This window comes from Chrysochloris asiatica, unplaced genomic scaffold (assembly GCF_000296735.1).
Source record: "Chrysochloris asiatica unplaced genomic scaffold, ChrAsi1.0 scaffold00409, whole genome shotgun sequence".
NCBI classification, from domain to species: Eukaryota; Metazoa; Chordata; class Mammalia; order Afrosoricida; family Chrysochloridae; genus Chrysochloris; species Chrysochloris asiatica.
The window spans coordinates 600,672-614,831 of record NW_006408927.1 but is presented as its reverse complement, the minus strand read 5'-3'; the positions used below and the strand labels follow the sequence as shown (position 1 = coordinate 614,831).

At 54.2% G+C, this 14,160-nt stretch overlaps 1 protein-coding gene across 1 annotated transcript in view; it reads right to left on the bottom strand.

The window, feature by feature from the left end:
• PALM (paralemmin) overlaps window positions 1–13,994 on the bottom strand; it is a 34,356-nt gene extending 20,362 nt beyond the window's left edge. The window contains exons 1-9 of the mRNA XM_006876733.1: window positions 13,780–13,994; window positions 8,349–8,450; window positions 7,708–7,929; window positions 7,426–7,539; window positions 4,877–4,928; window positions 4,367–4,447; window positions 4,125–4,255; window positions 2,076–2,223; window positions 1,778–1,799 (exon numbers count right to left, since the gene is read on the bottom strand). Of these exons, the coding sequence (XP_006876795.1) occupies window positions 1,778–1,799; window positions 2,076–2,223; window positions 4,125–4,255; window positions 4,367–4,447; window positions 4,877–4,928; window positions 7,426–7,539; window positions 7,708–7,929; window positions 8,349–8,450; window positions 13,780–13,994 (1,087 nt within the window). The remainder of the gene's footprint in view (window positions 1–1,777; window positions 1,800–2,075; window positions 2,224–4,124; window positions 4,256–4,366; window positions 4,448–4,876; window positions 4,929–7,425; window positions 7,540–7,707; window positions 7,930–8,348; window positions 8,451–13,779) is intronic.
• Between the last annotated feature and the right edge of the window lie 166 nt (window positions 13,995–14,160).

Below are 14,160 nucleotides of genomic sequence, written 5' to 3'. Positions count from 1 at the left end.
TCACTCAATCCACAATAAAAACCTAAAAAAAAAAAAAAAGTGGAGAGGAAAGAAAATGGAAGAAATACACAGAGTCATTACACCAAAAAGAATTAGTCAATGTTCAACCATTCCGTATGTACGTTGACATCTGGTCAAGAACTGGTCAGACCAAAGGAAGAAGCCCAAGATGCACTGAAGGCATTGACAAACAAAAAACAGAAAGGAAGCTCTAGGAAGTCACTCATTTATCTATATGCCAAGAAATGTGCAAGATACCTGACCAACTGACTGGAAGAGATCCACATCTGTGCCCATTCCAAAGAAAGGTGACTCAATAGAATGCAGAAATTATTCAATGACATCATTACTATCACACACAAGTAAAATTTCGCTGAAGATCATTTCAAAACAATTGTAGCAGTACATTGACAGGAAGCTTCCAGAAATGCAAGCCAGATTTAAAAGAGAACATGGGACAAGGAATATCATTGCTGACATCAGATGGGTCTTGACTAAAAACAGAGAATACCAAAAAGATATTGACTTGTATGTTATTGACTATGCAAAGGCATTTGACTGTGTGGATCATAATAAACTAGGGAGACCACTGCTGAGAATGGAAATTCCAAACATTTCATTGTGCTCATGCAAAATCTGTGTAACAGACCAAGAGGCAGTTGTTCAGACAGAACAAGGGGACACTGAATGGTTTAAAGTGAGAAAGGTGTGCACCAGGGTTGTATTCTTTCACCACACTTATTCAGTCTGTATGCTGAGCAAATTATCTGAGAAACTGGATTAGATGAAGAAGAATGTGGCATGAGGATTGGAGGAAAACTCATTAACAACCTACAATATGCAAATGACATAACTGTGCTTGTTGGAAATGAAGAGGATTTAAAATACTTACTGACGAAGATAAAAAAAACGACAGCCTTCAGTATGGATTACAATTCAACATAATGAAAGCAAATATCCCTACAGCTGGGCCAACAGACAACATCATGATAAACAGAGAAAAGATGGAAGTTGTAGAGGATTTCCTTTCACTTGGATCCACAATCAATGCTCATAGAAACAACAGTCAAGAAAACAAAGGACATAGTGCATTGGGCAAATCTGTTGCAAAGAGACCTCTTTTAAAGTGTTAAACAGCAAAGGTTTCCCCTTGAGGACTAAGGTGAGCCTGACCCAGGCTGTGGTATTTTCCATCATATGCATGTGAAAGCTGGGAATTGAATGAGGAAGACCAGGGAATAATTGATGCTTTTGAATTGTGGTGTTGGAGGGAAATATGGACTCCCAGAAGAACAAACAAATCTGTGTTGGAAGAAGTAGAGCCTGAATGTTCCTTAACAGCCAGGATGGTGAGATTTGGTCTCCCAAGTTACCGTGCTTGGTGGAGTAGAGTAGAAGGGTCAGCAATAAAGACCCTCAATGGGATGGACTGGCACCGTGGCTAAAACAGACCTTCAATGAGATGAACCAACATCGTGGCTAAGACAACAGTTTAAACACAGAAGCGATTGTGAGTATTTCGTTCTGTTGGTCACATAAGTTACAGCTAACCGCAAGGTCAACAGTTTGAATCCACCAGCTGCTCCGTTGAAGTAAGATGAGGCTTTCTACTCCTGTAAAGATTTACAGCCTCAGAAGCCCCATATAGTGCTAAATGAATTGGAACCAACTTGATAGCAAACAGCAGCCGAACAGGGCTCCCAACCACCACCCCACCCTGCCACCCCCACTTTGGCCACCAGAGGGCGCTTTATACCTGCCCGCCCATTAGCCTTACCTTTAGGCGTGCCCGCCGGGGTCTGCAAAACAGAACAGAAGTTAAATGGACTCCGTTCTCTCAGGACTCAGATCAGAATCCCGGTGGCCCTCCCAATCCCTTTTCTCCCTCCTCACAGCCTCACTGGCAGGGCGGCCTCCCCCATCACTACCACACGAGTGCCATCCCTGCCTGGACCAATCCTCCTACCCTCCATGTCTGCAGCTCTATACCATCCAGATAACGATGCTCCTGCTCTGCTCTAAAGCCTGCTGTGGCTCCCTAGTGCTCTCAGACACCTCCACCAGCTGCCTCATACCTGCTGTGAGTTCAGCACCACCTCTGTCTTGTGTTCCTCCTTGGCGGGGCTCAGGGCAGGGGCCCGGGCTGGACTTGGGGCAGCCGTATTCGCCTTGCTGATGAGGACCACATCTCCATTCTCCAGTAGCTCAATTTCTTTCTCCAGCCTGGAGGTGGGGGTGAGAGGGTGGGGAGCGACAAATACTGAGCAGTCATATCTTCTTGAATTTTATGTTTCCCTAACAACAACTCCAGGTGCAGTGTTGTAGGGTAAACAGTGTTGTAGGCTAACCACAAGGTCAGTGGTTCAAACCTACTAGCCACTCCTTGGACAGAGTCACTCTGAGCTGATGGCATGGAACAGTGGCCAGTCTCTATGACATGTTCATATCACACTCTTTTGCAACTGGAGAAACCGAGGCACGGGGTGGTAGATTCATACCGCCACCAAGTAACAGAGGCAGGATTCAAACTCAGGGCTGACTCTGTTGTCCCCTTTTAGGGCTTGTCTATTATTTACCTAACAGTTTGTTTCAAACGGACTCTCCCTTACTTCCACTGAAATCCATTTCTTTTTACAGGAAATTTTCTCTCTACAGGGAAACTGGAAACACAGCATGTCACTCTCCAAGTCTTAGAAGATAGTGAAACACACAACAAATTCAGCAAAACCAACACCAGGATACTTAACCCCAGCCCGAACGTCGCCTGTCCCAAGCTTTGACAAGGGCCAGGCTGTTAAAGCCGTCCTGGTGTGGTGCTAGACCGCTAACTACAAGGTCAAACTGAGGGACAATGATGAGACCACCTGCTTCTGTGAGGAGTTAAAGTGTCTCAGAAACTCTATGGAGCACTGGGTAACACACTGGACTACTGACTGCATGGTCAGCCATCCAAGTCCACAGCATGCCTTGGGATAAAGATGAGGCTTTCGATTCCTGTAAAGACTTACCGAGTCTCTGTGAATCCGGGCTGACTTAATAGCACATAGAACAATAACAGGATGTTAAAGGCAGCTCAGGATTCACCAAACAGTCTCTCCTTCAGGGACAGACAGAGAAGCTAAAGTCTGGTGTGTCCCCGATCCCAGTCACAAAATGGGCCTGGGTCAGCAGGCTGGATGCCTGCCTGCCCCTCATGAAACACCTTGAGATTGTGTCAGCCCAGAGGGTTTCCTGAAAGAGCTGTCCCAGGTCGAGTGGACCCCCAATGGCCAGCAATTCCCACTGATGTCTCACTTGCCACCCCATCCACATACATCTCTGTCTGCTCAAGGTCTGACTGCCCATCTCTCTGCAGACTGGCCCACCTCCTCCTAGAGTCAGCAAACTGGTCCCAGAATACCACTGGTGCTTAATATTTGTCAGAATTAGGGTATCCAAGAGGATTCTTGCCTCCCTGCCTCACAAGTGGGGAAACTGAAGCCAGGGGAGGCGGTAGAATCCCACTCACACCAAAGCACAAGGAAGCTATCCGCCCCTCCATGTTATGCCCCTGGGTGTTAAAAGATTCACCCTCTGTCCTCAGCTTGAAGGAAAATTGCAGCTGAACCCCTACTACTCCGCTTTCTTCCAAACCTAACACATCTGAGGTGGGGTGGGGTTCAGCCAGCGGCCCCTGTTTCACGGCACCCCATAAGTCCAGCCGGTGTGCCCTGGGCTCTGTGGGCCTCCTTCCCCTCCTCCCCTTTCCTGGCCAGAGCCGATGCTCAGGAGCCCCAAGGGGGAATCTTGGTCGTCACTTCCCTCTGGCCAGAGCTGAGCCTGGGCCTTCTGCCCGCCGGAAAGCCCAGGCCTTTTGTCCAGCCCCTCTTATCCCCAGAGTTTCCTGCAGACCCAGCTGGCCAGCTCCAAGGTCTCAGTTAGAACTGAGCCGGATGAGCTGCCAGCTGGGCTGGCACCAGAAGACCCTGGGAGTGCTGACCCCCCAAACCCGCACACACCTGCTTCACTGGGCGGTCAGCAGAAGTAGGCTAGCTTCCATCCCACCAGGTCTGCCCTCCTTGCCTATGAGCCCCCCACAACCGAGCCACCCACCCCCAGCCTCGCGGTCCACACTCCAGCCGCACCTGGACACAGATTCCTCCAGCTGCCGGGCCTTCTGCTCGTCTTGTTGCATCTGCTTCTGCATGGCCTCGTCCCCCTGTGAGGCGGAGGATGGTGTCCCCTCCAGCAGCCATCGTTCCCTCAGGGCCTTGGACTGTGGAGGGGGCAGGGATCAGGGTCAGAGGCAAGGTCACCCCCTCTGAGGGGTCCCTGGCACCGGATGCCCCCAGCCCAGACTAGGCTGGGGTCTGCAGGGACCACCCACCTTCAGATGCTGCAGCTGCCTCCGGTCCTCGTCCAGTTGCCTGCGTTTGTTCTCGATTTCCGCCTGCCTCCTTCGCTTCTCCTGGGGTGGGGTGGGGGGAGAGGGACGGTCAGCACTGTGCTCCCAACTCCCACCCCATCTAGGCTCACCCAGGTCAGTTTTCTGCAAATCAAACCTGTCTGCCCTTCCACCCCCACCGGCTCAGCAGTAGAGGGACAAGAAGGGTCCGAAGACCCCAAGAGACACTTCCAGAGTCTGAGACAACCCTGACGTGAGACTATATGCTAGCCTCAGTTTCCCCACCCACACGATGGGTGGAGGGGTCTAAGAGTCCACTGTCTTCGGACCAATGAGGTCTCTAATGTATAAGATACAAAGTTCATGTGTGCCGGGACCCTGAGCTCCACGCACCTCCCAGACAACCAAGCAGCGCTCTGGTGCCTCAAGCTGGGCACAGGGACTCTGAGACCCTGGGTCCCCCCAGCCTCCTCGGGGGGCCCCCAAACTCACCGCAATGGCCTGGAGTCGCTCCTGCTGAGAGCTGGTCTCTGTCGCCAGGACCCTGGGGGGTGGGGCAGGGACAAGGTCAAGTGTGGGAGGCTGCCCCCCTCTGCTTCCAGCCAACCTTGCCTCTTCCCTATTGGGTGGCCTTGAGCAAGTCTAGCTCATGTCTCAAAGCCTGTGTTTTTTCCTGGTGTGGCACTGTAGGATAAGCACTAGACTGCTAATCCCAAGGTTGGCGGTTCAAACCCAATAGCAGCTCCTCACAAATGCTAGACAGGGTCACTATGAGCCCAAACGAACTCCACTTAACAACAGCCTCTCTTTCCAGACTCAAAGCCTCTTTAGTTCACTCAGCAAACCTCCCTATCTCTGCCTCAGAGCAAGAGGCTGTGAGGAAGGAGGGGCATTGAGGCTGGGTCATGAAGGATGCATAGGAGTTCACCAGTCACTGAAAGCTGATCATGACAGCACCCTCTTCAACCTCCCAACCCCACGAGGGGTCCACAGAGGACCAAGGAACCCCCCTGACCTCATTGGTCCAAAAGCAAATCCAGAAGCAGCGCTGGGGTCCTTGGGCCGGCCTTCATCTATGGCTAAGAGACCTCTGCCCAGACAGAGGCATCAAGTCGGGTTTTTGAACCTCGTCCCTCCTTCCTGCCATCTTGGGACTCTGCACATAAACCAAACCCCACTGCCATTCAGTCTTCCCGACTCACAGCAACCCTGTATAGGGTTTCTGAGACTGGAAATCTTAACGGGAGTTCCTATGGTGAGGTTGGTGGATTTGAACCACTGACCTTGAAGTTAGCAGTCCAGTGCTTATCTTACAGTGCCACCAAAGCTCCCAATCTGCACATGTTGTTATGTCCCACTGAGTCAGTTCTGACCCCATAGCAACCCTGTTTTCGAGGAGCAGCTGGTGAGCTTGAACTGCCAACCTTGCTGTTCAAATCGACTTTGTAGTCCAGCACATTAACCCACAGTGCCACACCAGGACTCCTGCACATAGTAGCTGTTTAGTGAAACTAAACCGTAAGGCCTGAGCCAAGGATGTGTTTGGGCCTCAGTTTCCTAACAATAACTCTCCTTCTAAGGTATGGAGAGGAGAGGAGGGGTCACAGGACTTGGACCGGTCCCTTAAGGGGACTCCTCATTCCCTGTCCCAAATGCTGACCCTCTCTGGTCAGCAATCAGCATCTATGGGGAGGCCCAGTCTGCTCCTGAGGGTAGGGCATGGCAGTGTGTGTGTGGGGGGGGAGGGGGGCAGACCTCTCTGTCTCTCCCTCCTGTCCCTTATCTTCACAGGGAGTGACATTACACACTGTCCTGTAGTTTGAAGTCCTGAGTCTCCCCATGGGCTCAGAAGAGCCCCCTCCCCTCTGTGAGCCTCAGTTTCCCCATCTGTACAAATAAGTCGGAGCAGACACCTCTGAGCACTGAACACTCTGGTTACGTGCCACCACCCCCTCCCCCAACCAGGGGTTCTGCACTAAGGAATAAGCAGAGAAGGACAAACACTGACTTAAAGTCACACAGCATGATGGGACCATCCATCCCCTCCACACTCAGCCCCCACCTGGGCGTTGGCTCCAGAGAGTGGACATCCATCCTGGCAGTGTCCTGCCCACCCCACATGGACTCCACTTTCCTGGTATGGGTGAAGTCTGTGAAGTCACCCAGTTCCCAAGCTCTGACCTGGTGACCCCACCCTGCTCTTCCTTTCCTGGTGGGCGGCACCTGCCTCTATCTGTGCCTCCCTGGGGTCTGGCAACACCAGTCACAGTCTCTGAAACTCCTTTTCCTCCCTCCTCTGGGAGTCTGGGCTTGGCTATATAGAGTGATTGAGGAAAGGCTTGATCCAGCAGCCTAGTTGGGAGGTTTTTCCTGAAGAACCAGAGTTTTGGGTCTATCCTGTCCAACTGTGGGTCACAGGGAAATTGCTCCCCATATGGGCCCATCCCCAAGTCCCATAAGGCTCTGGAGTCCCCCAAGTCTGGTCCCTTCCCTTCAGACCCACATTCACAGCCCAGTCCAGGCCTCTACTATCCCCTTCACTTCCCTAGAACCTGACAGGCCCCCCTTCACTCTACAACCTGAAGCAGAGTCTCAAACACGACAATCAGAACCTGCCACTCCCTTCCTCTAAAGCCCCTGTGGCTCCCATCGTCCCACAAATAAAACCAAGAGACCACTCTCCCCCCATTTGCTCTCCCCTCGTTCAGCCTGCCCCATCCATCAGGGTCCTTCGCTGTGCCTTCACGGCACCAAGCTGGTATTCCTACCTCAGGTCCTTTGCAGTTGCTGTTCCCCCTACCTGGTATGCTCTTCCTACTGCTCAGCACTGAGTCTCAGAGAGGGCAAGACTCCTGCCCAAAGTTACACAGTAGGAAGTGACAGAGCAGAGATTCAAACCCACGAGGTCCAGAGCTACATCATAGGCCTTTGTTTGCCAAGCTCCATAGTGACCCTGGACCCCACTAGGAAGGGGGCAGAGCTAGGGAGGGTCCACAGAACAGCTGGGCAGAGTAGCTAGACATTCTGTACTGGGTCCCCACCCTGGTGTCCAGTGGCCATTCAGGCCGGATGCAGGCACACAAGGACAACTGTGTGGCTCACTCTCCAGGCCAGAGACAACAAGGCGAACAGTGTCCTCGCTCAGCAGCCTGTCCCTGCAGGGCAGCGCGAGGGCAAGGCAAGGTCAGGCGGGTAGCGCGAGGCGAGGCGAGCGTAGTGGACCATGCTCCCACCAAGACCCAAGGTGAGAATTTACACCCATGGGGCTGTGTCCCTGTCACATATTGAGGGGTGCAATCTATGCGCCCCAGTCCCCACCCCACCTCAACCCAACGAACGAGCCCCTCCCCAAGCCCGGGGGCGCCGGAACCTCCCCACCCTGGGCGCCGCTGCCGCCACCGGTGATGGATGGCGGGGCCCCGCGGGAGGCGGTCGCCCTGGCAACCGCGCCATCCCCATGGCAACGCTGAGGCCCGGCGCGCGGGGGCGGGGCCGGCGCCGAGCATTTCCCGCCCTGGCCTGGTGCTGGGGGGCTGAGGGGCCGCCTGCAGAGGGTGGAACCCGGAGTGGAAGGGAGTCTACCCCATCCTACCCCTGTCTCTGGGGGTGGGCCTTCCCGCCCGGGTTTCTGGGGTGCACGCCTTGGGAGGGGCTTCAATCCCACAAGGGTCTAGACGCGCGCGCCCTGGCACGCGGTACCCAAAGCAGAGCCAAGATAATACTCAACATCATAAATAAATCTGAAAAATAAAGCAAAATACAACCATGAAACCCTAATAAAACAAGAACAACGCCCAAGCACACACTAGCGGCGCAGTGAGTCTGGTTATCAGCACCAATTTACAGGTGAGGAAACTGAAAGACGGGGTGTCTGCAAAAGGCCTTTGCTAAATTTCTATCCTTCACCATCCTGGGAGGCACGGAAGATCAGTATACTGTTTTATCAATGGGGAAACTGAGGTACCACTGCTGAGTGGTGATGATGGGCTCTGGACCCAAGAAGTAACAGTTCAGGGGGGCTGGGTCTCCCTGCACTCTGGTTGGGGGCAAGGGGACATCGGCTTCTCTTTGTGAAGAGCAAAGGTCAGATCACAAAAGGTCTTAAACAAGGAGCTGAGAAGCTGAGTGTTTGTTGGCTAAATGACAGCCACCTCACCGGCTGCTGGGGTCTCTGAGCTTCCGAGGCAACAATCCTGAGCTGCTCGTGGAAGGCCCGCGTCCTCCGCCTGCCCGCCCACCATCAGCGTGCACAGGCATTCAGTTCTTGCTGGATTATTTTTACGAGCTCGGAGCAGAATCTGGGCTCGAATCACGATGTGGGCGGCTCAGGATTGAGTGAGGGCGTCGGCTGCGAGCAGAGCAGAGAGCGCGTGAGATAATCCCCGCTCCAGCAGATGAGCTAATGAGGCCCAAACCCGAGGAGAAAACGCAGAAGCCTCCGTTTGGCGAGGAAGTTATTTTTTTAAAGGTCCAGAGAGGTTACGCAACCAGCCCAAGGTCACCCAGCGGGCAGGACGAGCTGGACTGGGGAAGGGGGGTGGGAGGGAAAGGGCGTCGCATTTGTAGTTCCAGAGTCCACTCCCCGGCAGTTCTGGCTAGAATGAGGGGTCCTGGCCCCTGGGCAGGCGTGGAGCCCAGCGCTGGGAACATTCCTGGACTCACTGAAAGGAAACAGCTGACGGTGACCTTGGCCGAGGAGGGGGGGCCAGAGTCACGCGGGAAGGAGTATGAGGTGGGGGGTGAGGAAGGCAGAAGTCCAGGCGGGCCCTTCCTCCGTGGACAGGGGATGGGAGGGGGAGCCCCCATTCCACCTGGCCCATTCCCAACTCCCTGTGGGACCCTGGGCCTCTTGCTTACTTGATCTCCCCAAAGTCCAGCGCCACCCTCACCCCACCCCAGTGCCTCACCCCCTGTCACCCTTAATATAAACCTCTGCCTCACATCATTCAATTCCTCCCCCCAGTCCTCCACACTCCCATTTCCCTGGTCCACCTCCAGGTTTGCTCCTCCTACACAGGTGGGGGCCACTGTACCTCCACCCTCTCCAGTGAAGTGAACAGACATGGGATTCTAGAAGGTTCCAGCCAAAGAGGGCTTTGCAGACCTCTCCGGTGTGGAGGAGATAGAGTTCAGTAAATGTGTTGGCAATTAACCTGTAGGGGTAGGACAAGGAGCTGGACTCTGCCCTGGGCCTTGGCAGCAGGAAGGGGCAGTGAGGCTTACATGGGGGCATTGAAGGCAGAGGCGGGCAGGATAGTTCCCACTCCATTCCAGCCATACCTGGCCGCTCCTGCCTCAGGGTTTTTGCCCTGGCTGGACCCCTACCCAGGGAATTACCCACAAACACCTTATGCCCTCCGACTTTCCCCCAAGCCTCCTCAGATCACGCTCATTGAAACTTGACCTCCAAACAGGCATCTCAGCTCCTTCCCAGTTCTTGCTCTACCTATACCCAGGTCATCTTATCTCCCCAAAAGGATGGTGGCTGCGTTTGCCTTACCACTGCCATTTCCCCATTGCCTGGTAGACAGCAGGTGTTCAATAAATGCTCACTGGATCAGTTAGAATCTCGCCAGTCCCAGAGGACCCCCACCCCACTCTAAACCCTTCTCAGCTCTTACTGCCTTGTCCCCCAGGGCTCCCCAAACTTTACCCACTTCCTTGTCACACTTCGCCACTTCCACAAACACCTGTGTTCCTGTGATCTAGGATCACGTTCTTTGAAAGGAAGCTCTCCCAAACGCACGTTCATCTAAATCAGAACTCAACTCCCCACGCTAAGCAGAGGACACCTTTCACCCAAATTGCAGTAAAAAGTTAAAACATGCGTGCGCACACACGGTCACTGATTAAGTTCCAGCCACCTCAGAGGCAGCAGTAAAAATACGCCCCACATCCACTGAGGGAAGCTGGAGAACAAACTGTAGCCCATCCAGACAATGAAGTAGTAAAAGGGACTGAAGCACTGATATACTCTAAGATGGGGATGAAGCCTGAAAACAGTGTGCTCAATGAAAGGAAACAGATGCAAAACTCCTCATACTGTCTGATTCCTGGTATAAATCAGGGGTCCCCATGCAGCTTCTTTCAGAATCTCCGTGGGTAGCTCTGACCACCATAGGTTTGACAGCCCAGCCAGACAGTGGGGTCTGCCCCCTTGTAGGTCCAGCATCTTTCTCCAAGCTGCTCCAAGCTGAGTCTCTGTTCGCTCTTTCCTTAGACTCTATCCATGGCGCCCTAAGATTCCCCAGCCAGGTCCTTGACAGCCTACATTATCCAGCCCAAGAACACAAACCCAAGAGCTCAGTGTGATGCTCTTAGAATCTGCACCTGCCACCTTGCCTACCAGGTGTGCCCTTCTGCCTGCCCGGAAAACCTTCAAGGAGCCATCACAGAAAAATTCCATGAAGGAACGGACCAGGAAATATTTCCCACCCACAAGGAAGACCCTTCACAGGCCCCCCAGCTCCCAAGCTGAGATAGCCAGCTTCAAAATCTGAACCCTTGAGAGTGGGCTTGGCTGTGGGGATAGGGCAAGAAGGGCTCCATAGTCCATAACGCCTGTCCTCCATTGGCCAGGCCTGGCCTGGGAGGGTCTAGATAATGTGCCCACTCTTCAGATGAGAAAAATGAGGTGCACCCAAAGTCTCATGGAGTCGGGACCCTTCTTGCTACCCTCCAGCCCCAAATTATCAACAAGCACAGACCTACAGTGGCGGAGGGAGCAGTGGCCGATGAACTACATCGACCCCACACTGGGATCCAGACCACTGCCAAGGCCACCTTCTGTGTGGCTCAGCTGACAAGCCAGACTGCAAAGTCAGGGTGAGATGGATACCCAGAAGCCTTTAGACCCAGGACTCTCAGACACAGGGAGGTGGAACCCCTCACCCAGCCCCATCCCACCACACACAGCTCCACTTGGCCGCTGAGATTTAAGATCCTGGCGGGCCCAGGAACAAATTCTGGTTCTGTTCCTTTCTAGCTGTGTCGCCGGAGGCAGGGCACTTCACCTCTTTGTGCCTTAGTTTCCCTACCTGCTAGGGTTGCTGTATGAACTGAATTCACACAGGTAAAACACTCAGAAGGGAGCCTGTTATATGTAAATCAAGTACCCATTAAATGACTGTAAATTTCTCAAATCTGTACTATCTTTATATTCCTTCCCTTGGAACCGACTCACTGTTTAAACAAAGCCCCTGGTTTTAAAAGGAAATGTTACATTGTTACTGAGGCTGGAAAAACCAGCTGTCCAATGCCACAAACTCTGGAGTTTAAAAAATTCTGTTGTTGTTTTTAAAGACACAATGGAAATAAAAACTTGTTTTTAAGTTCAATTAGCACTGGATACTGTTGCCTTTTAACTGGAACTAGCTTAGCCTCTCATTAAAGTAAGATATTAGCAAGTGGGAAAAAGGCGTCAAGGACTCAACTGAGACCTTCCCCTTCAACACTTCTAGGCAGCAGGACAGAGAAAAGAATCTCAGAGAGTCTGGACTGTCCAGATGCGGAGAAGGCCAGCTAATACCTTACTGCTTCCTCCCCCAAAACAGGAGCCTGGGTCCCTGCGAATGTTCTCTTCACGCTAAAATGTTATTTTCACAGCCAGACCCTTAGGGTCCCAGAAGGGCAATGTATCACGGGCAAATCTTCCCCAAAGCAGAAATTCGAACCCACCTCCTGAGCCCCAACCCAGTAGGGTCCCTTTACCCCTTTACCCTCCTGTTCTCATTCTTTCTTTACAGTGTCACACCTTCCCCACCACCACCACCTCAGTGACTATTCACTCCTTTTTTGGATTAAATCCTTCTCCCCACCCCCCAACCCCCTGCCGCCCCATTTTAAAATTCATTTTTAAAAGAAACTTCTAGCACTGCCACAAAACCACAACAGCCTCCCGTGGTTTGGACAGCAAAAAATGAACCCGTGGACACACATCACATGTTGTAGTTAGTGCCTTGCTCCCTGCCTGAAACCTGCCTTCTCCTCGTGGGAAGGGGCAGTGATGGAGCAAGGTGGTGGCCATCGTTAAGTGCTGTCCAATTGGTTCCGGTTAGGGGCTGCTGGAGGCAGGTGTTAATGAACCAGAAGCCCCAGGTGAGGCCTCTTCCAGCCCTTCGTCATCTCTCAGAACAGGCAGGGACATCTCCATGGTTATGCTGGTGGATGGATGCCACAGCCCACATCTGCACCCAGAAAACCCAAGTGAACCAAGGAGAGTACACTGGAGACATTTCTGACCTATAACCCAGAGTCCATGGGGCACAACCCTATTTTCCCTATGTGACCCTGGGGAAAAGCTGCCCCTCTCTGGGCCTCAGTAAGCCCAGTGACTCCTCCGCCCCAGGCTGGAATGTCCCTCCCTTTTCCTCTTTCCCCCCTTGGCCCCTCCTGGGAAGCCCCCTCCCCATGGCCACACCTACACACTGGCCGGATGGGCTGTTACTGTTAGGAGTGAGGAGGCCCCTTGGGCCTGGGAAGAGATAAACAAGCTGGGAAGGTGGTGCGGGCAAGTCCAGGCCCTGGCTCCCCTGAGCCCCTGGCTGGGCTCCCGCGGGCCGATGGGGATGTGTAGCAGGCCTTTGTCTGGGATTTCAAAAGCAGAGGCCAGGGGTGTTGCCTTGCCCAGGATCTGGTGACTCCCACCCACCGAGGGTGTGGCGGGTCACGGGTGAATCCCTGGAGGGAAGTTGCTTGGAAAACACACCCAGTGGGAAGGGTAAGGGTGTCCAGCTGCAGGCTGGGGTGGGGAGCTGGGCCCACAGTGAGTAGTCACTTGCCCTGGCAAGCAGTGGGCACCAAGGAGGCCGGACACCAGATGTGGCGTTTCTGCCTTGTGACCGTCTGCTCAACGCACATGCACCCTACCACCTCCTAATGCCCACCTGTGAGAGTGAGGGGAGGGACACCCATTCCCACCCACAAGGAAGACCTGTCCTGACCATGCACACACATTGGGCACCTGCCGTATACAAGAACTCTGGGCCTCACCTAGCCCACACAGACCAAGGCCACCTATTGGAGGTGGGGTCCTAGAATTCAAAATGGTATCATTTGGGGGCCCATGTCAGAGACCCTAGTCCTTGGACCGATTCACACTCAAGTTCCACCACTGGAAAACGCCGGGTCTGCCTCAGTGTGCACACCACAGTCCTGGGAAACCTGAAGACCCTCCCTCCAGTGGTAAACCCGGACATCTGGCTGCTGGATCACGGCCTCGGGAGGTGTCTGGGCCCCATCACAGCCTCGGAGTGGGAGAAGGGAGGACCGGCCCGCGCGCGCGTCCTGGGCGCCGGGGAGCAGCCTGCGCTGGCAGGCGCGGAGGCGGAGGAGGGGGCAGCTCCGGGCCCCAGTAGTTCCATTTGGGGAGGGGTCGCGGGATCTCCTAGGACTACCGCTTGGGAGCCCACAGGTGGCAGGGAGCCGCGAGCATCCCTGGGGGCTCAGGACAGAGCCCGGCCGCGGACGGAGCGCGATCGGAGACTCGGCCTCCCTTCCCTAGCGTCCTAGGCTGGCCTCCAGCCGCTGTCTCCCGGGCCCCCGTTAGCGCATCGGCCGCCGGGGTCGGGTGGGGGGAGGCTTCCGAGAGGCGCGGCCCAGAGCCAGCCATTCTGAGGGTCCTGAGAGCTGCTTCCCTCTTCCCGCGGGGGGGGGTTGCGACCCCCGCAGCAGTATCGCCCCTCCCGAATCCGGCCCGCGCGCGCTACTCACTCCATGTCCCTGCGAGGTCCGGGTGGGTCCGCGATGCTGGGCGGGGGCGGCGGCGGCGGGCGGGG